The sequence below is a fragment of the Acinonyx jubatus genome, chromosome B3 (genome assembly GCF_027475565.1).
Source record: "Acinonyx jubatus isolate Ajub_Pintada_27869175 chromosome B3, VMU_Ajub_asm_v1.0, whole genome shotgun sequence".
In the NCBI taxonomy this organism is placed as follows: domain Eukaryota; kingdom Metazoa; phylum Chordata; class Mammalia; order Carnivora; family Felidae; genus Acinonyx; species Acinonyx jubatus.
Window position 1 is genome coordinate 120,509,724 of NC_069386.1, and position 27,064 is coordinate 120,536,787.

The 27,064-nt window shown below is 43.4% G+C and overlaps 1 protein-coding gene across 27 annotated transcripts in view; it reads left to right on the plus strand.

The window, feature by feature from the left end:
* Window positions 1-27,064, plus strand: part of NRXN3 (neurexin 3) — a 1,553,894-nt gene that overhangs the window by 78,213 nt on the left and 1,448,617 nt on the right. For 21 of the 27 annotated variants that reach the window (XR_008299766.1, XR_008299767.1, XM_027066299.2 and 18 more), the window contains exon 3: window positions 22,418-22,435. The exons of the other annotated variants lie outside the window; for them this stretch is intronic. Coding sequence is in view for 19 of the 21 variants with exons in the window: in XM_027066299.2 (XP_026922100.1) it covers window positions 22,418-22,435 (18 nt within the window). In the remaining 2 variants the exon portion in view is untranslated. The remainder of the gene's footprint in view (window positions 1-22,417; window positions 22,436-27,064) is intronic. 27 annotated transcript variants of the gene reach the window in all.

Here is a 27,064-nt window from a genome sequence, read left to right on the forward strand (position 1 = left end):
TAATGTGTCTCTTGGCTCCCTTTGGCTTTCACGTCCTTAATGCAAGTTGCAGTAACTCAGTTGAGTTTCCTGATTCTTGTTGCAGGAGTGTATATAAGGAGGCGCTCTCTTTGAGAACTCTAAGACATGAAACCAAGGGAAAACGCTGTTTCCCTTTGTTAATTACTGCATGTACAGGCTTGGTGCTAAACCACTGGAGTGTGACAGACAGCAGTTGCTCAATAAATATTGCATTAATAAAGCACATTCTGTGTGTATATATGTGCGCTTTCATGTTTTGTATGCATGCCCTGGTGTCTGCGTTCATGTGCTAACACACATGATGGATGGATGTAGGTTCCCAGGAATGTGAGTTTAGTAATACCTGTTTAACACTTTAACTGGTGGTGTATCAGATATGACTTGGACTGCAGTGGGCAGTAGGCACTGGAAATGCCTCCTCTCTTTGAATGGAAAGAGTGGCATGCTTACTGTGGGGCAGTTTTCATCGAATCTGTGTCAAGTGCATACACTTTCTACCTGGTTTGATCCAGTTGAAGACAGACTAGAAAGAATTTCTTATTTGTTTACAAACCAGTGGTTTCCTGTAACAATTACAGGCAGCAGCCAGCCTGGGACCATGTAAATGCTTGTGCAGTGGCTGTTTGAGGCAGACATGTGGTTGTCACTGGAGATGGAGAGGCCCCATTAGCTTGTATGGATTCCCTGGAGAAGATGAGGCTCACTGGGGACGGGATAATTGTCCTTGGATATCAGAAGAGCTGCCACGAAGAAGAGGAAGCGGATACTGAGTGGGAGGGTTGAGAGATCAGAGCTACAGAGAAAGAATCCTGATGCTGAGAGCTGTCGGACCATGCCTCCCCCCATCTCTGGAGGGAATGCAGCAGGTGCTGGGGCAACACCTGTCAGTGTGTGCTGGTGTGTACGTGCCTTCACACTAAGGATGCCATGGTTCTGAGGGTCTCGGCCTCCAGGCCCACCCTTATGTTTGATCATGTTCATCCTCTGCCTTTCAGGGGTGGGGGTGAGAAGATTATTCTCTAGATCATTGGCCTTAAAAATTGGGCATATGCAGGACCATTCTTCGGGGATATGTATAGTTAACTTATATACAAATTATTTATAACTAGATAAACATCTCTTGCGACAACACATTAAAGTTATTTTTTCTAATAGGCAGTTTGTTCAGAAAGGTTTAGAGGCCACTGATCAATACTAAAATTTATATTTATCTCTCTTTAATTGATTGTAGTTACTCTTGGCCTCCTGTTACAATTCCTTCCCCCCGGGGGCTTGCAGTTTTCAGGTGGAGGCTGACACCAGGGATATGTGTGTTGGGCTCTTGTCCTCTGTCTTTAGCCCTGTGTGTGGTGGTCTTGTTGACCTGGCCAGGTGGTTTTGGAGGGTCCCGTGGGAACATATTCTGGTCATACCTCCCTTCTTCAGGGGCCTCACTGTTTGGAATTCCTAATACTATCTCAGAGCTTCTTTCAGCATAAAATCATGGCATTTTCAGGGGCAAATTTGGCTTGTGGAAGAGAACAAAGTCTGAGGTATCATCAAGCATTTATAAAGCAGTTCTTGACATATAACCATCTATTTTTTGGAGTAGGCCATCTATTTACTGGAATAAGTATATTCTGTGATTAGGCATTCACAGAGGGAGTGCCTATTATGTACCAGGGAGGTCCCTGCCCATGTGGAGCTTGTGGTCTAGTTGGGAAGCCTGTCAGGCAAAGAAGTACAGCATGCAGTAGAGCCACTAAAGTACCAGGTAGAATGTTAATAGAGTAGCTCCAAAAGGGGTGTCCCACCCTGCTTGGGATGGGAGGATATTTCACAGTCAGACTTAGAAGTTTTATTTGGTAGACTGTTGGGGAAAGGACATTTCAGGGCAGCCCTGTGAACCAGTTATTTGCAGTAGTTAATGTGGCTGGATTGAAGGATGGAGGCCAATAGGAAAATAATGAGAGGAGGCCTTAGGCAGGGTGGATCTCAATGCTTTGTAAGGATTTTGGACATTATTTTTTTCCTGCAGTTGAGGGCTATTGGAAGTTTTTCAGTTGAGTAGTAACAGATTTGAATTTTAGAAAGATGGCCCTAGGGGCAGTTTGCATGATGGATTGGCTGGCTATTGGAAGGCTTAAAGCAGAGAAGCTAGGTGGAGGCTATTGTGTGGTTTTGTTGAGAGAGAAGTCTATACCAAAGGAGTAGTGATGGAAGAAGGGTCAATTGCAGAGATGTTAAGAAAAAGAACTTAATAGTTGGAAAGGCAATGACTTTGAGCGGTGTTGGACTTGTGCTGCCTGGCTCTGCCACATACTAGCTGTGCAAACTTGGATAAAGGACAACTTCTCTGTGTTTTAATTTCACCATCTGTGAAATGGGTGTAATAATAGTGCTCACCATTTAGGATTGCTATGAGGTTTTACTGAATTCTCATGGATAATTCTTAGGACAACACTTGGCACGTAGTAAGCATTCAGTGAATGTTAACCATTATTACTAATTAGCATCAATTATTCTTCAAAAGGGGAAGGAAGAGCTTTGATGATGTGCTCTGGTTGTAGGTATAACTAGGGCAGGAAAGTCAGTGGGAGGAACAGATCTGGCATGAAGACAAGAGGGGGGTAATAATCAATTTTGGTTTGTCTGTCTGTACCCCACCTTCTCTTTTGACTCTGTAAGATACTTGCAAGGAGATGTGCAGAAGCAGGTGGGGGCGATGGTTGTTCTAGGGGGGAGGGTGGGATTGGATATAGATGTCAGAGTTGTTGTGGGGGTGAAAGAAGGCTTACACATGGATGAGGTTGTCTAGGCAAAGAGTATAATTCAGAGGGGAAGAAGGTACATAACCTTTGGGAACCTTAATATTTATAGATAGTAGAAAAAAAGGAATCTGTGACCTTGATGAAAGCAGATGACCAGAGATGTAGAAGGAAACTAGGAACAAAGGAAAGTTCCTTAAAATTCTTCACTGGTCTATAAATGAAAGAGTACTCCTTAACCTCGTTGGAGTTGGGACACTGATTTGAATGTAGTAGAACAGCATCAAAAGATTACATAGTTTAATTTTAAAACTATTCACATTGGCCTTTCTTCTACCTTCAATCTAGTGTGTTCTGTTCATTTGAGAAAATTTCTACAAATAGGAAGTGAAGTCTTGGATAGAGATGGTGAAACTGAGGGTTTTGGATGTTTGCATGATGGAATTTCTGGCTCCCAGAATATCAGAATCCTGTGGGAATCAAGGACTCAAAGATCTGAAAGAAACAAATCCAAAGAAAAAGAAATGACTTGCCTAAGACCAACCAGTTGGCATTCTTAATTGTGCTTTGCATTTGAGACCATGTGATTAAACATGAAATGCCTTGTCTATGTTTTTCTTGGAGCTGGGCATTGAACTCTTGAGGATACCAGCACTGGCACTCGGTTCAAAGCCATGCACCTTTTCCTGGGATTAGGCAAGAGATCTTCTAACTCTGGTCCTTGTAAACTAAAAGAGCAAGATCCTCCACATAGGGGGCTTTGGAAGCCCCTGGCTCAGCAGCCAGTGATGTAAATGCTGGTAATTAATTCACTTGTGGTTTTTCTACCTTTGCCATGGGTGGGGTGTTTGGAAAGGGAGCAAAATCATTTCTTAAGGAAATTGAGGCTCTCTTCTAGTTGCCTGCTTGCTGCCTTCCTCCTGTCTCTGACTCTCCAGGGCTGGGGGTGGGTGCTGTGTCCGTTCTCCGAATGCTTGCTGTGCAGCACAGTTTTCCAGGAATTTCAGGACATAGGAATTTTCACCCAGCTGTGTTGTGTGTTGCTGTTCAGCAATCTGAAGTTGCTTATCCAGCACAAGTCAGAATGGGGAGCCTGGGGAGGAGGGGGAACGCCTTCGAACATTTTTCTAAGCAGAAGAAATTGAGGTGTTAGGGGCCCAGCTGGCGTGTGATAGGAACCAAGAAATGGAGCCTACGTGAGCGTGCATGCCCACATGAAATCTCTTACTGATGATGTTATTCCAGAGGTACTTCTTTCCACACCCTTGACACCAATGAATACTTACTGAGGACCTACTGTGTGTTAGGGAGGGAGCATGGGGGTAGAACAGTGAATAAGACAGACATGCCTTCATGCTGCTTAATCCACCAAGCAATTACCAAGTGATGGATGCTTTGGAAGGGGAAGTGTAGTGTAACAGTGGTCTCTGTGCATTCAGGGGTCCCTCTTCAACCCTGGCAGAACAAAGACTCAGGGAAGTTCAAGGGTATGCTTAAGACATTCTAAGGAATCACAAGAGGTCCAGGGCTTTTCTAGATGCAGTTCTCAGGCTGGCTCTCCCAATCGGAGTCTGCTGGTCATAGACCACAAGAGAAGCTGGTAGGCTCAAGGCTGAGTTTAGCTTAGTGCTCTGCTCTAACTATACCCTGATGCCATTTTAATTTTGTGGAAATCTTATAGATTTATATCACTTGATTATTTTGATTGACTAAATTTAATGATGATGATGGTGATGATGACGACAACGATGATGATGAAGAACTAATCCTCAATGAAGCACTTTCTACATGTCAGGCATGGGGCTGAGTGCTCTCAAATGTAAGTTCCTTTAATTCTCTCAACCACCCCTTATGAAAGAGGTTCTGTTGTTCTTGGCTGTAGATGAAGGAGCCAGAGTTGAAGAGAGAAAGTCATCCATCTGCCTAAGAAGCGAGCCTGGGTGCAAAAGAGGGTGATTACCCTATAAGGTGGTTACAAATATTAAATGAGATAATGAAGGCAAAGCAAGAAGCACATTGATTGTCAAATAACAGATGCTTGATCGATGAGAACCATTATGGTTTTTGATCCCTGCACCAGGCTCTGTAATGGTCACTGCTAGCCATGTAGTTAAGAGTATCTATGCACCAGACATTGTTCTAAGCACTTTACACACCTTAACTCATTTAATGCTCACAACAGTTCTCTGAGGAAGTGCTGTACTATTCCCATTTTATAGATGGATATGCTGAGATCCAGAGACATATGCTTATTTTCCCAAGGTCATGCTGCCAGTCATTCTCCATTGGAAGCAGGTGTTTTAACTCCAGAGCACATGCTGTCTTAGCCATTATGCTACACGGGAGGTAGTTACACAACCCCAAATTCAGTGCTGTCCTACATGAACTCCTGAGACAGAAAACGTAGTTCATTTAGTCTCCAGGGTCCTGCTTGTCTCTTTTTGTCCACTCTTCCTCCCTTCCCCCACACCACTGTTTGAGTTTTTAAAGACAATGTGTAGTTAAGGAGAAAATGGACGAGAGGTATTCCACCAAAGCTCATTCTCCAGTGGATCCTCTCAAGAATTTTTTCAGATAGAATAATAATGTCATGGATATTAAGACAACAAGGAAAAATAACAGAGGAGCACTGTGAAAGTAAAAGTATTATATACAACACACAACAAACAGTGACTCAGACCCTCATTTTTCCAATTCAGCCCATCCCCCAGACTCAAGTCTCCCTGTGAGAGAACCTGCTATCCTGTCCTTACCCTTTCCTCACCTCTAATCACCAACCTCCTACAGGCCTCTAGTTCCACTCAACTAATTCCTACTCTTCCATCAGATCTCAGTTCAGACCTCACCTCCTCCAGAAAGCTTTCCTGGACCCCATGCCCAGCCCATTCCATGTGGACTAAATGGCGCTTCCTGAACTCCTGTAGCATCCACTATAGTTTCATAAGTGGAAGGTGACTTACAATAGGCCACTCTGCCAGCAGGTGGCTGAGGCACTGGGACTAGAGCCCAGGTATTCTAACTCCCTGTCTGGCATCCATTCCCCTATATCACACGGAGAAGAGATAGGTGGCCCAAGAGAACTGGCTGATTCCACAGAACACGGGTTGCCAAGCACAGTGTGTGGTGAAGCTATGGTGCCTGTGTTGGTGCATCTTACAAGTTAGAGGAAAATAGTGATGGAAACTTAATCCAATATGTGAATGATTATAAATGTGATGAATGGTATAGATGGCAAGAGCGGAATGGGGGGAGATCTCATGAGAAAAAGGGTGCTCAGGGAGGCGCCCCCCCTCCCCCAGGAGGTGAGAGTAAAGATGAGAAGGAACCAGGAGGAAACAGTGGAGAGGGGCAGCATCTCTTCATTGTCACTTGTTTGGCCTAAGGGCAAGAGTAATTAGTCTCTTATCCCTGGCAGGAGCTGTGTCTTTTATTTGTAAATGTTTGTTTGGAATATGGTTGATGGGTAATGCAGATGGAGGGAGAGAGGACAGGGATGAAGAACAAGAGAAACCTTCATTCAGTATGGTAGGGTGAGGACTCTGGTCTTGTCTGGTAAATGGGCATATCTAGGGGACACCTCCATCCAGAGTTCAGAACTCTAGAGGTGAGGATTGGGCGTGGAATCTCTCTGTAAAGGAAGCTCTATGTAGAGAAGGTGAAGATGAAAGGCTGCTAGAACAAGCAAGCCAGTGAGTGTCATTAGCTGCCAGTCCAAAGACACTTGTTCCCCAAATAGCTGCACAGCGTGAGGGCCACCCACGGCATTTCCAAACAGCTGCCTTTCCTCCTAGCGCTGACTTTATCGGGCTGCCCTCCCAGGTGCTCCTGCCTGCCATGTGTGTTTTCTCGGTGTGGGAAGAGGCAGAGGGGGTTGCCCTGGTTAATCCACACTCTTCAGTTATTGTTCCCAGGGACATTTATAGTCCAGAACATGTAAACAGTTCTCAGCTTGGAGGAGTAGGGGGACAGTCTGAGGCTGGGAATCTGCTTGGTGCTAAGTGTCCTATGCTTCCTGGGCTTTAGGCTAAGATCTATTGAACAATTACTATGTTTCAGGCTCTGTGTGAGTAGCTTTATCTTTTGTCCCCGTTTAACTGACGAGCAGACTAGAGCACACTTTCCCCATCTACCTTCTGTGGCAGACATGCAAAGATACCAGAATGAAGTTTTGCCATTCGTTGGGAAAATGAGAGAAATAAACATAATGTAGGAAGTTTATTGTAAAGGCACATTTTTTTTAACTTTGAGATTATGCCCTTTTACTTTTTGGTATTAAACTACTTTTTATTTTTAAGAAAGCCTGGTAATACAAAGCATCAGTTTTGGGGCTTTTGCTTTTTCTTGGCAAGATAAAAATAGTTATTCTATGTTTCCAAAATTACTAAATTGCTTAAAATACATTACAGGAGAGTAAAATCTAGTAGTGTGCCAGTTATTATCGCAGGCAATAGGTGGTTTCCATGCTACTTTCTTCCTATGAATAAAGTATTTATATAATTGTTTTCACTTTCTATTCTGATCTTTTGTCGGAAAAAATGCATCTGGACAGGAGCTCTGAGATCATATTATTTATCTTTCTTCAGCATTTATCAAGATGTTTTGATTGCACAGTTTGACCTTGAGACATTTTAACTCTATGTTGGTATAGTCAAGATTATACAAACACTGAAACATTTTTATTATAGGAGTATTTTTTAGAGGCAAATGATGTGGGGCTCAGATGATTCCTCAATCCAGTTTTCCTTCAGCATACTTAAACCATTTCTTATTTTTCCAATTCATTTATATTTTACTAAATTAGTTTTAACCAGATCAATTCTGCTCCATGTGTCTTCTACAGTGAAGATTTGATTAATCGATCAGTTATTTTTGTGTGTGTGTGTGCCTATCAAATTTTGCCTATATAGCTTCTGCCATTGTGAACGTTCTTTTTGTGGTCATTATTTCTACCACATCCAATTTTCTCACATCAAGTTTGCCGGTCTAAATTTTGTCAAGAATGTTTGATTCTTCCTTCAATTTTTTAGTCAATAACAAATTTTACTATGTGCATTTTTAGCTGCTGTCAGTTCCATTTTGTGTTGACTTTTTTCCTGACAGTTCTGATTTTTTTCCAGGTCACTTTTTACAGTTCGAAGAACCACATCTTCCTACAACTAAAGTCAGCCTCTTGCCTAATGTTTTTAGCAGGTGCAAAAATGTACTTGAGAGGTCAAAAATTCAGGATCCAAATATTCTGTGTTGCTGAAAGAGACCAGTGATCCAGAAGGATTAAGAAATCTACCCAAGGTCATACATCATGTTCTTGGCAGAGTTCTTCTGGGTTATTTCAGCATATACAACTCCACTAGTTCAGTGAAGGACATATCAGAATGTAAGATTGGGTTGATCTTGATGGCATACTATCTGCTCCTACCCTCTCATTCCCCCTTCTGAGTCTAATGGAACTTCCACCTACCCGCCTTCTTGAGAAATAGCAGCTGGGGCCCCAGTTCGAAGCCTCTTGGCTTCTCCCTGCTTCCTAACTAGGCCCGCCTTAAGCTGTGTGTGCACTGGGGTGGCATGATTTACAAACAAGCAGGACCAAAAAGGAAAAATCCTCTCTTGTGGAGAATTAGGTCAGTGGCAGAGTTGGGGAGGGGAGGGAATCCAGACCTTGTTCTCCCATCTTTCAGTTCACCCCCTCTTCCCTAAAGCAGTCAGGGCAGAAGCCACATTGCTATTGAGAAGCAGACATCTGGGCTTGGGGGTGAGGAGCAGGGGGGCAGTACCCCCCCCCCCCCCGCCGTATTCATGTGCAGAACTGTGTGAACATGAAAGCAGCCTGTTTTCTGGCCACTTGGGACTCCCCCCTCTCTCATTGTATTTGTCTGGATTACTCTAAGGGGGATATTAGTGTTGTCTAATAATGGCCTCAGATTTATCTAGGGATTTGTGTGATTAATTCCCAAGCAAAGTACAGCAGATAGATTAGAGCTCAGCCTGTGTGGTGGGTCTACACCCTCTATTCTCTGCGCTTTCTAATTGGTTTTGGGGGAGGCTCTTCTCTCACTGCCTTGTTATCCTGATCATTGAAGGCTGTAGCATTTAGGCCCCCACTCTAGGGTAGTGGAAACCATTTTCCACTGCTACAGAGCATGAGTGAGTGTCTGAGAAGACAGTGAAATCTCCAAGTTCATGCTCTTGTTCCTTTATGAAAGCTGCAGAGATGTGGTCACTTGCTTTTCTCTCCCAACTGCCACCACTGTATTCTCAGTGCCAGATTCTTCTCCCAGCCCTCCTATTGGGGCACTGGTACCCCAGCTGTGGCACAGTGGGGATAGAGGTGAACTGGGATGTAAATGATCTGAATTCTGGCTTCAGCATCAACATTGTCCCTGTGGATGACATGTTGGTTACCTGGTCTAGGGTCTGTGTCTCTCTTCTGAGCCTCAAAGGATCCTGTATGACTTTATTGCACTGATCACAATTATGATTATTCAATAACTGATTATCTGGTTATTTGTGGCCCATCTCCCTAGCTAGACCTTAAGATCCAAGAGTGCAGGCCCCACATCTGTCTTGTTCATCTGCCATTCCCTCAGTGCCTAGCACAATCCCTCACTCGTGGGGATGTGCTTTGAATATGTGTCAATGGAACGAACCTGTAAAGCAGAAGACACAGATTTGCTGGACACCCTAGAGTTCTTCCACTTCTAAAATTCTCTACATCTCTCCTACTGTATTTTCTCCAAAACAATCACATAAACACCCCCCTTTCTAATGTTTTGACTGGTTTTTTAACTGTAGTACCACAGAAGTTATAAGATAAAAATGGTGATGAATAATATAATTTAATTCAAAAAGCATATTACTGATATATAAAATATGAAATCCCTCCTAAGAACTCTCCCTTTGTTCGCTTGTTCTCTATGGGTCCTGGCAGTGGAATGCCACCCTGCCTGGGCTTCTGAGTTCCCTCTGCCAGGGCCTACAGGATCCTGTTGAACCCTTCAGAATAGGCCTGGTACTAACTAGTGGGCTATATGCATGGTTCTCAGACTCGAAAATCATTCTTTTAGCTGCAGAGCAGATAGTGTGCTAATTTCACATCACAGCACACACTGCTTTTCAAAGGGAAGAAGTCAACCTTGCTAATTTTCTGAAAATGAAAGAAGGGAGAGTGTTTAAGAGAAAGCGGAAGAGTTGATGGGAGCTTGGCAGTGAGAGAGCCTTAGGGCTACTTGCTTTCTTCTGAGGTTCTCAGGTCACTTAGAAACTTCTTTTCTCAGAGCATTTAGTTGAAAGTCTCCAGCTAACATGAGCCAATATCTGACCCCCTCCTCGAGCCCATGGCAGACACTGCTAATCAATCTTGACCCCCTTTTCTTTCCAAACCCATATGCAGCCTCAGACTCTTTTTTTAAAAAATTAAAAGCTTTTTAATGTTTATTTATTTTTGAGAGAGACAGACAGACAGACAGAGCGTGAGCAGGAGAGGGTCTGAGAGAGAGAGGGAGACACAGAATCCAAAGCAGGCTCCAGGCTCTGAGCTATCAGCACAGAGCCTGGCACAGGGCTTGAACCCACGAACCATGAGATCACGACCTGAGCCGAAGTCAGACACTTACCTGACTGAGCCACCCAGGTGCCCCCTTGGACTTGTTTTTTTTTTAACACATTACTCCAAAAATGTCACCAAAGAAAATGAAACTAACGTGTGTTAAGCACTAGACATTTTATATACATTTGTCTGTTTTGAACCTTCTGGCAAATGTGAATGATCCCCATTTTACAGATGAAGTTTAAGTAACTTATACAAAGTCATCTAATAGCAACGTTGGTAGGGCTCAAAGCTTACATGTTGCCATGCCTTCCAGGGAGTCCTACCCTCGGGTGTCAATCTGACCACCAGGCCAGTAATGGTGAAACGTTCTTATGAGATGTGTCTCCACTTAATTGTCGCTGTCCATCCTCTGGGGCCACTTCAAGGTTACGCTGGAAAAAAAAAAAACTTTGAAGCATTCTCTGTCAACCCTAAATCCTGTATTAGTGCTAAGTGCAATAATAGGCCAGATAGGGCCACCCTATCATGTTTATCTACTCTCTTGCTTTATTAGATTTACTACTAACTGCATCCAGGGCAGTTTTTTTTTTCAGTCCCCAGTGCCTAAGTTGGTGTTTGGCATGTATAAGTGGTCAGTAAATGTTAGTTATTTCGAATTGAACCTGACACAGAGGCTCACTCTGGGAACACAAAGGGTGAGGATAAAGGCTTATGGCAAATTGAAAGCCTTCTTGGCTGTTCTGAGAATCTCTCAGCCAGCCTTTTCCAAACTGTGTTCCACGAGATTTTACTAGGTATTTTATGGAAGGAGAAGTGCCCAGTGTTCAAAAACATTTGTAAAACTGCATCCTGTATCCTCTCTTTGACTTCACAGTGTATCTTAGTGCAGGCAAGGCTTTCTGAAGTCTTGCCATAGAGAAACTTGATTATTTTTGTTTAATTCAGTTGTTTCTACATTTATTATTTTGTTGCTGTTGGCGAGGAACTCCTATTTACATTTTACTGGATGTATGTTTTTGTGGAATTCTGTTCTGGATATGTTGCCTCAATTTATAATCCTTTCTGTGAAATAGGGGTCCTGAAGTCATAAATGCTCCAAGAAATTTAATGACTTTTTTTTATTAAAATATAATTAATATACATGGTTAATTAGTTTCAAGTGTACAATATACTGATTCACAATTCTATACATTTCTCAGTGCTTATCAGGATACATGTACTCTCAATTCTCTTTATCTATTTTACTCTTCCTGCACCCACCTACCCTCTGGCAACCACCTCTGTATTTAAGAGTCTGGTTTTTTGTCTCTTTTTTTGGTTTGTTCGTTTCTTAAATTCCACATATGAGTGAAATCATATGGTATTTGTCTTTCTCTGACTTACTTCACTTAGCGTTATGCCCTCTAGGTCCATCCGTGTCATCACAAATGACAAGATCTCATTCTTTGTTATGGCTGATTAATATTCCATTGTGTATATATGCCACGTCTTCTTTATCCATTTATCTATCGATAGATACTTGGGCTTCTTCCATAGTTTGGCTATTGTAAGTAATGCTGCAGTAAACATAGGGGGGCATAGATCTTTTTGAATTAGTGTTTTTGTTTTATTTGGGTATAAACCCAGTAGTGGAATTACTGGACAATGTGGTAATTCTATTTTTAATTTTTTGAGGAACTTACATACTGTTTTCCATAGTGACTGCACAGTTTGGATTCCCACCAATAGTGCACAATGGTTCTTTTTTTCCACATCCTTGCCAACACTTGCTATTTCTTGTCTTTTTGATTCTAGCCGTCCTGACAGGTATAAGGTGATATCTCATTGTGGTTTTGATTTGCATTTCCCTGATGATTAGTGATGTTGACCATCTTTTCATGCATCAGTTGGCCATCTATTTGTATATCTTCTTTGGAAAAACATCTATTCAGGTCCTCTGCCTGTTTTTTAATTGGATTATTTGTTTGTTTGGTATTGAGCTGTGTAAGTTGTATATGTCTTTCATATATTTTGCAGATGACTTTTTTTGTTTTATTATTTATTTTTGACAGCGAGAGAGAGGGAGACAGAGTGCAAGTGGGGGAGGGGCAGAGAGAGAGGAAGACACAGAATCCGAAGCAGGCTCCAGGCTCTGAGCTGTCAGCACAGAACCCAGTGTGGGGCTTGAACTCACAAATCATGAGATCATGACCCGAGCCAAAGTCAGATGCTTAACTGACTGAACCACTAGGTGCCCCATATATTTTGGATATTAACCCTCTTATCAGGTATATCATTTGTAAATATCCTCTCCCATTTAGTAAGTTGTCTTTTTGTTTTGTTGATGGTTTACTTTGCTAATGACCGTCAACAATTATTGTCACTGGAATTGGCAACCTCACACCACAATTTCTTGAAATTTGCCCCCAGTTCCCCATGACCTAGATTTGGGTGGTTGACTAGTGAGAGAAGAAATAATTGGGAATGGATGAACAGTACTATGAGAAGGAAAAAGACTTTGAATTCAGAGAAATCTGAGTTAAAATCCTGGATACTCTGTATGAGTGAAGTGAGCTTGAGGGTATTAACTCCCCTGAGCCTTGGTTTCCCTGTTTGTTAAGTGGGGATAACAACCGTGTCTATATCAGCATTAGATGAAGTCATGTATATACGATGCTACCACAGGGGGCTACCACAGGAGGTCTTCATTAAATAGCAGAGATTATAATGGACAATGAATGACCCTTGCACTTGACTTCTGGGTCATATTTTTAAGTTTCTTTCATTTTTTAAAGTTTTATTTTATTTTATTTTATTTTATTTTATTTTATTTTATTTTAAGAGAGAAAGCGGGGGAGGCAGAGATGGGGGGGGAGAGAGAGAGAGAGAGAGAGAGAGAGAGAGAGAGAGAATCCCAAGCAGGCTCCACACCGTTAGTGCAGAGCCTGATGCGGCGCTTGAACTCATGGTGCCATGAGATCATGACCTGAGTCGAAACCAAGAGTTGGATGCTTAACCAGCTGAGCCACCCAGGCGCCCCAAGTTTCTTTTATAATATCATTGTGAATAGTTACCATATTTAATCTTTTTGATACTAGGTATGGTTGCAAAAAGAGGTTCAGGGAGGGCTGTGAGTTGCCAGAGGTCACACAGCTGATATTAGGCTAGAAAGTCAGGGCTCAAAACCTAGGCTTCTGTCAGCAAAATTTGGTGCATACATACAATGGAATATTATTCAGCCTTGAAAAGAAAGGTAATTCTGATACCCACTACATGGGTGAACCTTAAGGGTGTTATGCTAGTGAAATAGGCCAGTCACAAAAGGACAAATACTGTATGATTCCACTTACATGAGGTTCCTGGAGTAGTCAAATTCGTAAAGACAGCATGTAGAAAGGTGGTTGTGAGGGGCTGGGGGAGGAGGTGTGGGCAGGCATTGTTTAATGGGAACAGAGTTTTAGTTTTGCATGGTGAAAGGAGTCCAGGAGATGGAACGTAGAGACGACTGTGCAATGCTGCACAGTGGTGTGAATGGACTTGATGGGGCACCTGGGTGGCTCAGTCAGTTGAGCATCCGACTCTTGATTTCAGCTTAGGTCATCATCCTAGGGCTGTGAGATGGAGCACCAAGTGGGGCGCTGCACTGAGTGTGGGGCCTGCTTGAAGTTCTTTTTCCTCTGTCTCTCTGCCCCTCCCTGGCTTGTGTGCCTGCATGTGCACACACACTCACTCTAAAATAAAACAAAGACTTAAAAAAAAGTTTAAGATGGTAAATGTTATGTAATGTGTATGTAATCACCACCACAACAAAAATATTTAGGAAAAAAAAGTCAAGGTTTCTGATTCCAAAGGCAGGGCTCTTTCCTACACATAACAGCACTCCCTACAGAGGAATGAGCAGCCAGGGTGGGGGTGGCCTCTTCCAACGCCCATTGTACTGAATTACAAAAGCTATAGAACTCACCTCTGCTGAGAAGACCCTCTTCTCCCATATCATTCTTCCAAGTGGCAAAAGCCCAAGGAGTTAGTCTTTCCAGACAGCAAGGGGTTCTTGGAAAGAGGACTGATCCTCAGTCTCATGGAAACCACTTGGGTCAAATAACAATGATTTGCTAACATTGATTAGTACTTCTTCAACCTCCCAGTGCTTTTGCGTAATTTGCTCCTTATAACCCCTACATCAGTCCTACAAGATAAGTAAACTCTCCCCATTTTATAGATTGAGAAGTTAGGGCTCGGGGTGGTCATTTAGCCCGGCCAAGCTCATGTGCAGTTTGTGGAAGAGCCAGGTCTTTTACTCCAGATCCTGCCTCTTAACCCCTGCACTGTCTGCAGGAAGAAGGGAAATGGAAGGTGCCTGCACCTCAGCTGTTTTTCCCTGATTTCTGTTCCCTCCTGTGATGCACTTCTCTCTGTCCTATGAAGATGAGGGACGTCCTCTCATCTAGGTCAGTTTGTCTCCTGATTTCCTGGTGTTCAGGTGTCTACTCTTCTCCCTGGTTGGGTCATGCCATTTGGGGAGGGTAATATCCACTTTTACCTAGGAAGTTAGCCTTTGGGCCCCGTCTCCTGGCTGTGTCCACCTGCTATGAGGACTTTTCTAAAGACTTATCAGGCGGGAGCCTGTGGCAGGTGCCAACCTCACGGCCTAATACCGAGAAGTACTGTTTAGCTAGGGATGACTTTTGTTTGCAAGGCTTAAACATCTGGATAGAGGCTAAACTTGGCACTTTTAGTTTACAAGGCGTATATCAACAAGCCAGCACAGACATTCCTAATAACAACTTCAGAATGTGTTTATTGAATGTTTACTCTGTGCCTGGCCTTGTGCTAAGCCCTTTATATGGATCATCTCATTTGACCCTTATAATAGTCACATAAATTAGGTACAGTCAGTTCTGCTAGAATGCTTATTTTGAAAATACAAATTTGTTCCAATGTGATCGATCTATTAGGGAACAATTTGGGCATAATGCTTTTGCCTTTGATTATGCACAATTTTGTCCACAAGAAACACTAGGTAAAGGCAGAAAACTTCAGCAAGCCAAACCAGGCTGTGTAGAAATACACAAATGCACACACCTCAAAAGCTCCTTCAGTTAGCACGTGTGCTGTGAGCCACACCCTTGCACATCTGGTGTCACAGCTCTGTCCGGTGTCAGAGCATCCTCCTTTTACTACTTGGCAACAGCTCACAAGCTTCCTGTTTCCATGAGCACAGTTCAAGTCTTTTTCAAGGGCTCTACTGATGGTAGTATTTATATATTTCTTAATTATTTAACACATGTAAAACTGGTTCCTATTCTGGTTCCTATTATGGGTCACTGATGAGGTTTCTGGGTGTCATGCCCCAACTTCATTTTCCCCATTAGCCTTGTGTTTTTACTGCATGATTTTGCACAGTGTTGTGACTGTTAAGAATTGACACATGCTTCTAACCAAACTGATTACCCCGACATTATTTTTATGTGGACAAAGTAGAAGGTAAGGCTAAGCAATTTGACAAAAATATTTATAATAACTAACAGTAAAGTCAGGATTCAAACCCCAGATTGCCTTACCCCCATGTCTGTGCTCAAATTCCCTAAAACACTAACAAAACAAAACCAGAAACCCTGGTGTCTGCACTGATCTTTGATTGCATGTGTAACAAGTAGACTCCTTCTTCCTCCAACTGTCAGTCAAACTCTGGTTCCTCAAGCCAGAGCCACTACAAGTATGTGAGAGCCCCTAAGGTATTTGGGCACAGTACTGACTGAGCCCAGGGGTGTGCCATCCGTGTTCCTTTCTGCTTTGCAGCCCATTCCTCTCCCTGCTGCTGCCTTCCCTGGCTGGCTGGCACTTGACCCAGCAGCTATCTCTCCCCTCCATCTTACAGGCTGGAGTTATTAGCACCAAAGAACAAAAGCAAGGAGAGTGGGACTGGGGAGGGGAGGGGGCTCAGTCTTCTACGAAGGCAGATAAATAGGTTCTGTGTTGAGGATGAAGTTAATACCACCTGGCCTTTTGTGGAGAGACATCTCTTCCTGTGTTTGAAGAGCTCAAACACTGAAAGCTGGAAAGAGCCCCAGAACACAGGAAGCCCAGCCGCTTCGCTGCTGGAAGTTTGCTGTAGCTCAACTAACGAGATCGTTTCTGTATTTGTTCCTGAAGTAGAGGGAAGAACCTTGTGCTCACTCTCCCCAGGGGCATGAAAGGAGAGGCCATTGGGGAGATGCAGTCCTTGCCTTTTTTTTCTTCCCTCTCCTAACATTGTAGTCTGGTGTACTCTTCAATTGAAGGCCTGATCTGATGCTTGTGGGCCTGGGGCAAGAATGTACATGAGAGACAATGGGCAGCCTCCCTTCTTTCTACCTCCAGCAGCACGGAGATCCTTCTGGACATTTGTGTGGACACCCCAGCCTATAGAAGTCCATAGCTCCTGTAAATTGCTTTCCCTTGGCCATTTCTTGACACTAGAGTATGCACATTGGTGGACTGGTCAGCTTTTGGGAGAATGGACCCAAGGAAGAGACCCATGTGAATTTGGGGCAATTTGAGCAAGGAATTCTGAGTACCTGATTGTACTCTACAAAGGGCTTAGTGGCAGGAATTGCTGATTCCCAATGGGAACATCTAGTTGGCTCTGTAGACTCCTCAGATCCTGGGCTGAGATGTAGCTACAGGAGGGCCAGAGCATGCTCCTCCCTGTAAAGCATATCGCCCAGGGCAAGGGCCCCAATTAACCAGGCCTATGGTCATATTGCATTTGACCCCTTCCCTCTGCCCTGGGCTGTGCTTTTTTTCTCACTTCTGTGAGATGCCCTACATTCCTATCCCTGATTTGTTGCTTGATGGGTCAGATGGTACTTGTCCTGGTTTGCTCTTTTATTTAGAAATATAGCTTGACCCTTATAAACTACTCTGAGTATGAGAGATATTGATAATGAGAGAGTCTCCTCTCTGGGTCTTAGTTTCCCTGTCTGTAAAACAGGATGAAGAATGTTCCTACCTGCTAGGGTTTTGGTGAGAATTAAATGAGATGAGGTATATAAAGCACTTCACACAGGGCCCCGCACACAGAATATTTGATAAATGTGAACTTTATTATGAGTTAGTAGTGTTTTGTGCCAGGGATATATAGACATTATATTTTATCACCACACTTACCCTGTGACGTGATGCTGGACACAGCAATTGGCTCAGGAACAAGTGACCTAAGCTAAACCAATGAGAGCCTTCCCAGGGAATTTTACCAGTATTACCAGGAAATCGGCTATTCCCTTTTCTCTAGAGCTGACAGGATCCATCTTTGTTACCACAGGGGGACAACCCACCTGATCATGAGGGCAGCACAGGAGAAAACAGTTGTTCTTAATTAAGGAGGGGATTAAGACAGACCCAGAGTCTGATAGCAGCTCTGCCCCTCTGTCCATAGGCATGTGCCATAACATCTCTGAGCCTCCCTTTTCAATTGTAAATGGAGATTCCAATATTAATCAAGATGATTTATTAACCATTCAATACATATTGCTGGTCACCTATAGTAGGCCAGACCCAGCTTACACACTGGGGATACAAGCAATGAATGAGAGAGACAGTGCTGCTCTCATGAAGCTTATATTTCCAGGGGGATATAAACAATAAAAGCAGAGACCCATCCTGTGATGTCAGATAGTGATTGGTGCCATGAGAAAGGAAGAGCAGGGTAAGTGGCAGAGAAGGGTCCCATGTTAGTGAAGGTGGTTAAGAAAGGCCTTCCTGAGGAAGTAATATTTGAGCTGATACCTGAAGAAAGTGAGAAATGGCCTTATATATGCCTGACAAAGACCATTCAGTCCAGTGCTTAGCACATGCACAAGTCCTGCAGGCAGGACTTGCTCAATTAGTGTTAGTTACTTCTATTATGATAGGGGGTTGAGGACTGGCTCTCATAACCTTGCACCTTCTCTCTTCTGGCCCCCTAGCTCTGGCACTCACACTGATCTTGATGGAAAAAATGCCTGATGAAAACAAATTCTGGCCCAATCTGGGGCTATTTCTGTTAGGAATGCCATGCTTAAAGCAGGGATGGGGGAGCAACCCAGAGAGGAAACATTTGGCTGCCATTGCCACACTTCACCTACTGTCTTTAGCATCACAACCAGAGAAGAAGTAAATTAGGGCATTCGCCCTTCACTCAGTATCCAGCAGACACTTATGGTGTATTCACCAATAACCTCAGCCACAAGTACATATGCTCAGCATGGTTATTTTGAAGTTCAAAAGGAAACACTTTCCTGTAGTGTGGGAAGATCTGGTTCTTCTAACCATGGGGGAAAAATGAGGGACCTTTCATCTGCTCCTGTTGTGTTTACAGAGGGAGCTCTCCTGCCTCACCCTTCATTTGGTCTAGATCATTTCACAAGGGAGGAGTCCAAGATCCCCCCACTCACTACTTACACACACACACACACACACACACACACACACACACACACACAGGAGCTCTGGGGAGGGTGGGGCAGGCTGCACAGCCAGCCTCTTGGAGGCGAGGCCCAGCCAAATCTTTTGGGATCCCACCTGGTGAACTCTGTCTTGGGTCTGACCTATTTTCTAGGAGAGAAAATAGAATATAGATTTAAATGCAGTGGTGCTCTGGAAAACTACAGGCCCAGCAGTGTGAGAAAATAACACAGTGGGGGGGAACAGAGGAAGTGTCGGCATGGGTGAGGATGCCTGGATCAATCTTATTTGTTTGTCAACTGCCTTTTCTTCTACAATTTGCTCCCCTTTTTTTCCACAAAAAATTGATATACATACACACATTTACGTATTTACCTTTTCTTTGACCAGTGCTGGGGTCCAATGCTGCTTCCCCATACATAGACTCTAGGCTGCAGACCAGTAGCAACCACAGACAGAGGGAGCTCTGGGGATGGTCACCTAGGAAGTGGAATGGCAGCAAGGCATAGAATCAGAAATGCTCATAGCTGCATCCTAGGTCAGCCTTCCTTGCTCTGTGACCACAGGAGAGATATTTAATACACTTGTCTTCTCATATATGAAGGTAATAAAATTACTAGCTAACATTGAAGGCTTTCTAAATGTAGGTACTGTTCTAAGCTCCTCACAACCACACTAGGAGGTAGGAACTATTATCATCCCCATTTTACAGATAAGAAAACTGAAGCGCAGAAAGTTTCAGTAACTGACCCAAGGTCTACATAGCCTGTAGACCTGGCAATCAAGCTGTGGATCTCCCTTTCTGTGTCAATTCCTGTGACTTGGTCTGAGTCATATGGCTACACTTGGAGCTAAGGTGGGGGTGGGGGTCATCTCTACCAAGCCACATGGATTTAGGGTGGGAAAGGAGTTCCCCAGAAGATAACTGCGACTTGTTACAAGAAAGAAGGGGTAAAGGATCAACAGGCAATATAACAGATGATTCCCCCACACCCCCATCAACCTTTGCCATTTCATTCTGTTGGTCAGAATTGAATGTGGAGATTCAGGTTACTGCTTCTTGGGACAGGGGCCAGGTGACACTGTGTCTCTCTCTTCCTCAAGTTGGACACAACGTTCAGAACTGCCTCCAGCTCAGTGACACAGCTAAAAACCGAACCTGGACCCTACCCCTCACTGTAGGAAGCTTATCTTGGTGGTCTTTTGCCCCTCTTTGGCGAGAAGAGATGCTGTATGTTTTATGCTCACGACTAGAACTGAGGCCAATTAAGGATTCAGGAGGGAAAACAAAAGAGACAAGAACAGCATTTGTTTTGACTCCTGTACCTGCTCTCCTACAATCTCTTAACCCTCCCTTGCCCCACTTCCCACTGAGGACAAGAAGGGAGGAATAAGACCCAAGGTGGGGGAGGGCTGGAACACATGCCTTCATTGACAAGTAGAAGAACTGAACCAAAGTCACACACACACACACACACACACACACACACACACACACACACACACACATCTTAATTCCTGTGGTCTCTTGGTGTTTCCAGGGAGCCATCTGGTCAACATTTTTTGGTAATTCTGTCTGTGGTAATTCAAAGTGATACCAATCAGCACACCTAACATTTATGCAGAGTTTGCCTTGTACTGAGTTAAGTGTTTTACAAGTATTTAATCTCCTAACACTGCCATGAGGGAGGTTTTGTTCTCTTCCTATTGTGTAGCTGAGGAAAACAACTCAGAGGTTCAGTGATTGATCCAAGGCCATTCAGTAGGCAGGGATTTGAACTCAAACCTGTCTCTCTCCAGAGTTTAAGATTGTAAACACAATGTTGAAATGGGAAACTTTGGGGTTCCAAGGTATCCTGTCTCCCTTGCATGTTGGTACCTCCAAAGAGCATGTTTCCATGAACAATGGTGTTGACACTCCCACCACTGAACTCCACCACGTGTAAATAGTTTGATATCCTGTTTAATGAAGGGGTATTTTAATGACCACTCTTCTAGGCAATCCATCAGTCATGGTTAATGGCCCTGCTTAGTTATTTATACAGAATGTTTTCCCTTCTTACCTCTTCTATTTTGCCACTTCTTGCTTCCACTCCACCCCTGAATCTAGCAACTCACCAGAAAATCTGAAAGGGGGTGTGGCTGAGGAATGATTCAGAGCTCTCTAGAAGTCTTTTTGGGCAGATACAGCTTTTAGGGAATACAGGGTGTGGGCTAAAGAAATGCTCAGCTGTTGCTGTGGGTTTGCCTCTCCTGGATGTGGGGGGCACAGCTCTGTTAGGTCAATGCCTGCATTTTCCTGGGGCAAGAGTTACAGTTCCTAAGGAACTTGCTGAAGCTTTACAAAACTAATTGCAGCAAATTAGAGGTGCAGTGGATAACCCATTACTTACTCATGGGTTAGCTAGGAGGGTCTCTCCCATGGCTTCAGGATGCTCACTTTAGCCTACAAACTGAATTTGGGTTCCATATGCCCTTGAGAGACCTGGGTTTCTGTTGAATAAATGCTGGACTGGGTGGGATTCAAGAGGTCTAGGGTCTTATCTAGTCTCTGTACCTGAACTAAACGCGTGAACTTGCATGAGTCTCTCAACCTCTTTCATCCCCCATTTGAGCAAAAAATGAATTAAGCTAGATGATGTCTGTGGGTATCCCAGGTCTACCTTTCAATGATTCTAAGTGAGTCACCCAGGATTGCTTGGATGGCCAGTGGTTTTTGAAGAAGCCCCCTGTTCCATCTTCTTAGCTCAGGTATATCCTTTCAGGGTGGGTCTAGAGGTTTTAACAAAGTTTTGGCCTACTCTTGACTTAGCTTCTCAGCACAATTCTATCTTGCATTTGAGGGTAGGAGGAGGAGATTGTGTTCATGAAGACAATGGGAGTGAACCGTTCTTCATTTTTTGAAAGTTCATTGGCTTAATTCAAATGTCAACCTTCCTAGGGCTGGATGTTTATTTGTAGTTGTCAAAAGTGATTTCAAATGGCAATTCCTGTCATTAATGATGGGGTGAAAAGCAAGGAGAAAAATTAAAAGGGGAGACAAGATTTCAATTTGTATGGCAAATGATCCACTCACATACAATCTCATGTACACACGCTGCTGTCTGTGATAAAGGATGGTCCCTGGGTATATCAGGAGGGAGGGGATTATAAATGTTTTGTTATCTTCTGTCCTTCAGTCCTATATGGTAAATAATGCTGCAACTTGCTCTTAATTATTATGCCTCTTTTTCTTTGTTCCTCAAGGGAGTGGTTTATTATTATTTTTCTCTCTGTGGGGAAACTTGCTTGACATCATGTCCAGTGTTCTGTATCTGGAGGCGAGGAGGATTTGCTTGGGTGTTGTTGTGTAAAAATCAACCAGAATATTTTAACCAATATTCTTGCAGGATTCCAGTCTGCTTGGCTTTTTTGGAGCCCTATCTGATTCCAGGATGATGTCTTTCCGGACAGATGTGAAACACCCCTCTCTTGCTACATGCACAGTGGAAAGGGAGCTTGGCCCCTCAGCTTGCATGGGTGGTTTTTGGGTGAAGGTAGAACTAAGTGCTCAGAGGTTGAGTACCTTTGGGGTCTTGCATGAACATGATAGTCATGCAAGGGCACGTTGCACTGTGTGTGTGTGTGTTTCTAACACTCTTCTTCCTTTTTCTCCCCCTTTCTCTCCTCTGCCTTTCCCTCTTTGAAAATGCTGCCACAGATGTCAGTCAAGGTCCAGGTGAGTTTCAGTGTTTGTACAGCTGCTGTGGAAATTTCCCCTCTGCCAGATTGTGCATGGTTTGACTCTGAGTGAGACCTTTTTCTAGGGACTCTTAAACAGAACAGAAATCTAAGTACATTGCATTTTCATTGATTTGGGTTGAGAATAAGAAATGCCTTGAATTGATGTGTTCATGTTGGTTTTGAAAACCATTTTAAAACCAAGGGAATGTGGTTCCCATGCTTATACAGTCACTTCCTTCTGATTAAAATTTCTGGGTGAATCAAAGAAATGGAAAATGAGCATTTTTGGAAAATATTTTTAAAGATATTCTTAAGATATGAACTCTCCAATTTAATGAGCATTTTTGCCTTGTCATACATAAATCTACTTATCTTCTATAGTTTCATGTGGTTGAAAGTTGAAGATATGAATACTTAGCATAGAAAATATGTGATGAGAGAAGAAGTCTTATTTCTTTGAATTCTAAGAAATGGCTTTCCCCTGCCCCACAATGAAATTGGCAATTTTTAAAAGGTTATGTAACTAATACATGTTCACTGTATTTAAAAAAAACGAAAATATAAAGAAGAGGAATGGTTTTTGTCAATGAACAAATGGAAGAACGATTCTCATGCTAATTGTGCATTTCTCTTTTTAAAATGCATACTCATCCAGAGTTCTAATTGTAAGCATTGTGTGTGTGTCTGTGTGTACAGACATATATGTACACACAGACACACACACACAGGCTCGTATAAGAGGTTACAACCATATGTGGATAAGAAGTGTGAGATGACTTAGAATGATTTGGAGATCATTCTAAACTGAATAGAATTTTGAGTTAAGAGGAGTAATTAACCTTACCAAATGAGAAGGAATATCATCTTTCTTTGCTATTTTCACATATGTTTTCTTGTTTAGTCATTTTAACATTTAATTCTTATAACATCAATACAATTATATTTTAATATGATGGAAATTGAGAGCCCAACAGGTTAAGCCATTTGCCCAAGGTCATAGGGCTTGTCAGTGGTAGCACTGGGATTTGAATTTAGGACTTTGGGACTCTAAGGCCCAGGCACCTTCCATTGGAACGTACTGAAAATTCCATCACTGAAAATTCTCAGCAACTGAAGGTCTTGTAAACATTTCCTAAGGGGACTATCATTGATTTTTTGCTTAGAGATAATGTGACGTTTTCATTATTAGCAGTCCTCTTTCCAAATGAATTTATCCTTCCCTTCTCTCTCTCTTTCTTTCTTTTTTATTTTTAATTTTTTTAATGTTTATTTAAAAAAAATTTTATATTTATAATATTATTTTTATTGAAAAACAAATTTATGTATTAGTGGACTGACAAAAGTCCAAACTTGTGTTGTTCAAGGGCTTACTGTATTTCATTCTTAAAAAATATTTTTATATTAAACATAATTTTTGTCAAATTGGTTTCCATATAACACCCAGTGCTCATCCCAACAGGTGCCCTCCTCAATGCCCATCACTCACTTTCCCCTCTCCCCCACCCCCCATCAACCCTCAGTTTGTTCTCAGTATTTAAGAGTCTCTTATGGTTTGCCTCCTTCCCTCTCTGTAACTTTTTTTTTCCCCTTCCACTCCCCCATGGTCTTCTGTTAAGTTTCTCAGGATCCACATATGAGTGAAAATAATGTTTATTTTTGAGGAGGGGAGGAGGGGCAGAGAGAGGAAGACACAGAATCTGAAGGAGGCTCCAGGCTCTGAACCATTAGCATAGAGCCTGATGTGGGGCTCAAATTTACGAACCATGAGATCATGACCTGAGTCGAAGTCAGATGCTTAATCAACTGAACTACCCAGATGCCCCTTCCTCCCTTCCTTCCATCCTTCCTTCCCTCCTTCCTTCCTTCCTTCCTTCCTTCCTTCCTTCCTTCCTCCCTCCCTCCCTCCCTCCCTCCCTCCCTCCCTCCCTCCCTCCCTTCCTTCCTTCCTTCCTTCTTTCCTTCCTTCCTTCCCTCCCTCCCTCCCTCCTTCCCTCCTTTCCTGTTTAAAGAATCACCCAGACTTAAGTAGGGTTTCTCACCATTGATCTATATGGTATATTACATAGCAAAAAAGAATAATACAGTTATCTCCAGCTAATACACAGGATTTCCCTTTTTTTTTTTCTGTCCCTACCTCACCTTTGAAAATAAGTGGTGGTTGAAATGAAGCACAGGACAGCATTTCCTAAGAAGATACCATTAAATTAATTTTCTATTTAATAATATTTTACTCAACAAATATCTGTTGAGAATCTATTATGTGCCAGGCACTGTTCTAGAAACTAGGGATAAAACAGTGAACAAAACAGAAGACAATCCCTGTCCTCATGGATCTTTTATTCTACTTGAGGGAAGACAATGAACTAATGAACTGGATATATACGCACACCTATATACATATTATATATACAATATATACATGTATTGTATCAGAGGGTAGGCAATCAGCATTGTGGAGAAAAACAAAAATGTTAAAAATTAGGTTGCTAATTTATAGAGGGTGGTCAGGAATACGCTCTCTGTTCAGATGATATTTTCTGGAATACCTCAAGGAGGTGAGGTAGTAAGCTCAACACCTGCAATTTTGTTTGGAAAAGTGCCACTTGGCTCAACCCCTCCTCATCCTGGTTCCTGGCAGAGAGGTGACCCATGGTTCCCACTTTGGCTTGTGTGTGTTGTGTCCTGTCCAGAGGGTCCCAGCTGAGGGAGTAAGTGGGGCTGATATCCAGCCTGCATTCCTCTTGCCAAGCCTATGATCCTGGGGCTGCCTCTGACCAGGGGGCACCTTTTTGTAATTCTCACAAAGACATCTATTGGTCCTGGATGAAACAGCATGGGGGAGTAAAGTGCAGTGGACACACAGGCTTCTGTTTTTCCAGAGGGGTGGGTGACCCTCCCTTAGTTAACAGCAACTATAATTAGTCCAGCTTAGCACCATTGCAATGAGCATTGCATCACCTTATTCTCCTAATGACCCTCTAAGGTGTGTCTGCTGAGTCCCATTTTTTTGCGGAGGAAGTTGAGGCCAGGAGGTTAAATGTTGTGTTGAGGTCACCCAGCCATCTAGTAGCTGGGCCAAGAGAGGGTTCCTGCTTGATTCCAAATCTTGCACTCTTTGTTCTGCCCTTGAAGGGTCAAGAGCTGATAGCCAATCCTGTAACCACCTCCGACCCGGACCCCTGGCTTTTTTGTGGTTTCTGAGCCTGAAGCAAATCACTAGTTCAGAAACTTTCCTTGTGGCCCAGGACGTAGCAGGAGGCAGCCTGGGCTGCCTGGCCCTGGCTGAGGTCAGCGGCAGCCTCCTGCTTCTCCGAGCCCCTGGCCAGGCAGTGTGGAGCCAGCAGTGCTGTGGCTCTGAAACAAGAAGCCTTTAGTGGTTCACTGATTTTCCCCCCTTCCCCTCAGGAAGACAAATTGGGGATTTTATGAGCTAATGTAACTGTTTACCCAGGGGCCGCTGGAAGACTGTGAGGGACGATTGATTAATTTTACATGTTTACAATTTTACATGTAATTTATTGGTTAGCAGTAACTCTACTGTATAAGGTGCAGCTGAAAATGGGGCCTGGCAGGCAGCACCTTTCTCAAGGTTCAGGAGATGGGCTGGGGCTTGGAGAGACTGTCCTGGAAACACCCAGGAGAAAAGCGGCAGGTGATAGGTACTTCACTGGCCTTGTATGTGGGAAGATCCGCAGCCCCTCCTCCTAGTCCCTAGGAGGGAGGTTTCAGATAATAAAGTAGCATCAGGGGCACCTGGGTGGCTCAGTCGGTTGGGCGTCTGACTTCAGCTCAGGTCATGATCTCGTGGTCTGTGAGTTCGAGCCCCGCGTCGGGCTCTGTGCTGACAGCTCAGAGCCTGGAGCCTTTTCAGATTCTGTGTCTCCCTCTCTCTCTGACCTTCCACCCTTCATGCTCTGTCTCTCTCTGTCTCAAAAATGAATAAATTTAAAAAAAATTAAAAAAAAATAAAGTAGCACCAGGCATTTGTAGGGTGCTGACCTGAAGGAGGTGAGGGACACTCAGCTCTGATTTAACTCTTTACCTCAACCCTCCCCTGTCCTCTTTCAGATGAGAAAAGCCTCAGGGAGGGTCAGTAACTGCCCAGAATCCCCAGCTGCTAGGACAAGACAAGGATCTCAGATCTGTCTGGTTCCAAAGAGTGTGCTCTTTTTCTTTGAAACCCTGGCATTTCCAAGGCAGAGTTGTGGGCCTCTTATCTGTGTCTGCACTCTTAGCTCTCTGCACAGTGCATGGCACATAGTAGGGCCTCAAAAAATTTATTGAGCAGGGAGTGTGGGAACAAGTATCAGGGCATTGTGAGTCTGTAGGGTCCCTGAGCCATATTTGAGCTGAAAGGCCATCCTGTCCAAAGAGTACAACTATTTTACTTTTCAAAGGAAGAAACTGAGGCCCAGGGAGTGGCAGGGACATCTCCAAGGCCAGGTAACCAGTTTGTGGCCTGGAAGAGACCCTTGTCAAGTACTTATCCCACGCCTCTGGCATACTGGGATTTGTCAATGGTCTTCCTGTGCTGCCTGGGGGCAGGAGTGGGCAGGCCCAGCCCAGTACCATATCACACCCTTAGCTCTCTCCCTTTTTCCCATGTGTTCTAGAACTCTCTCCA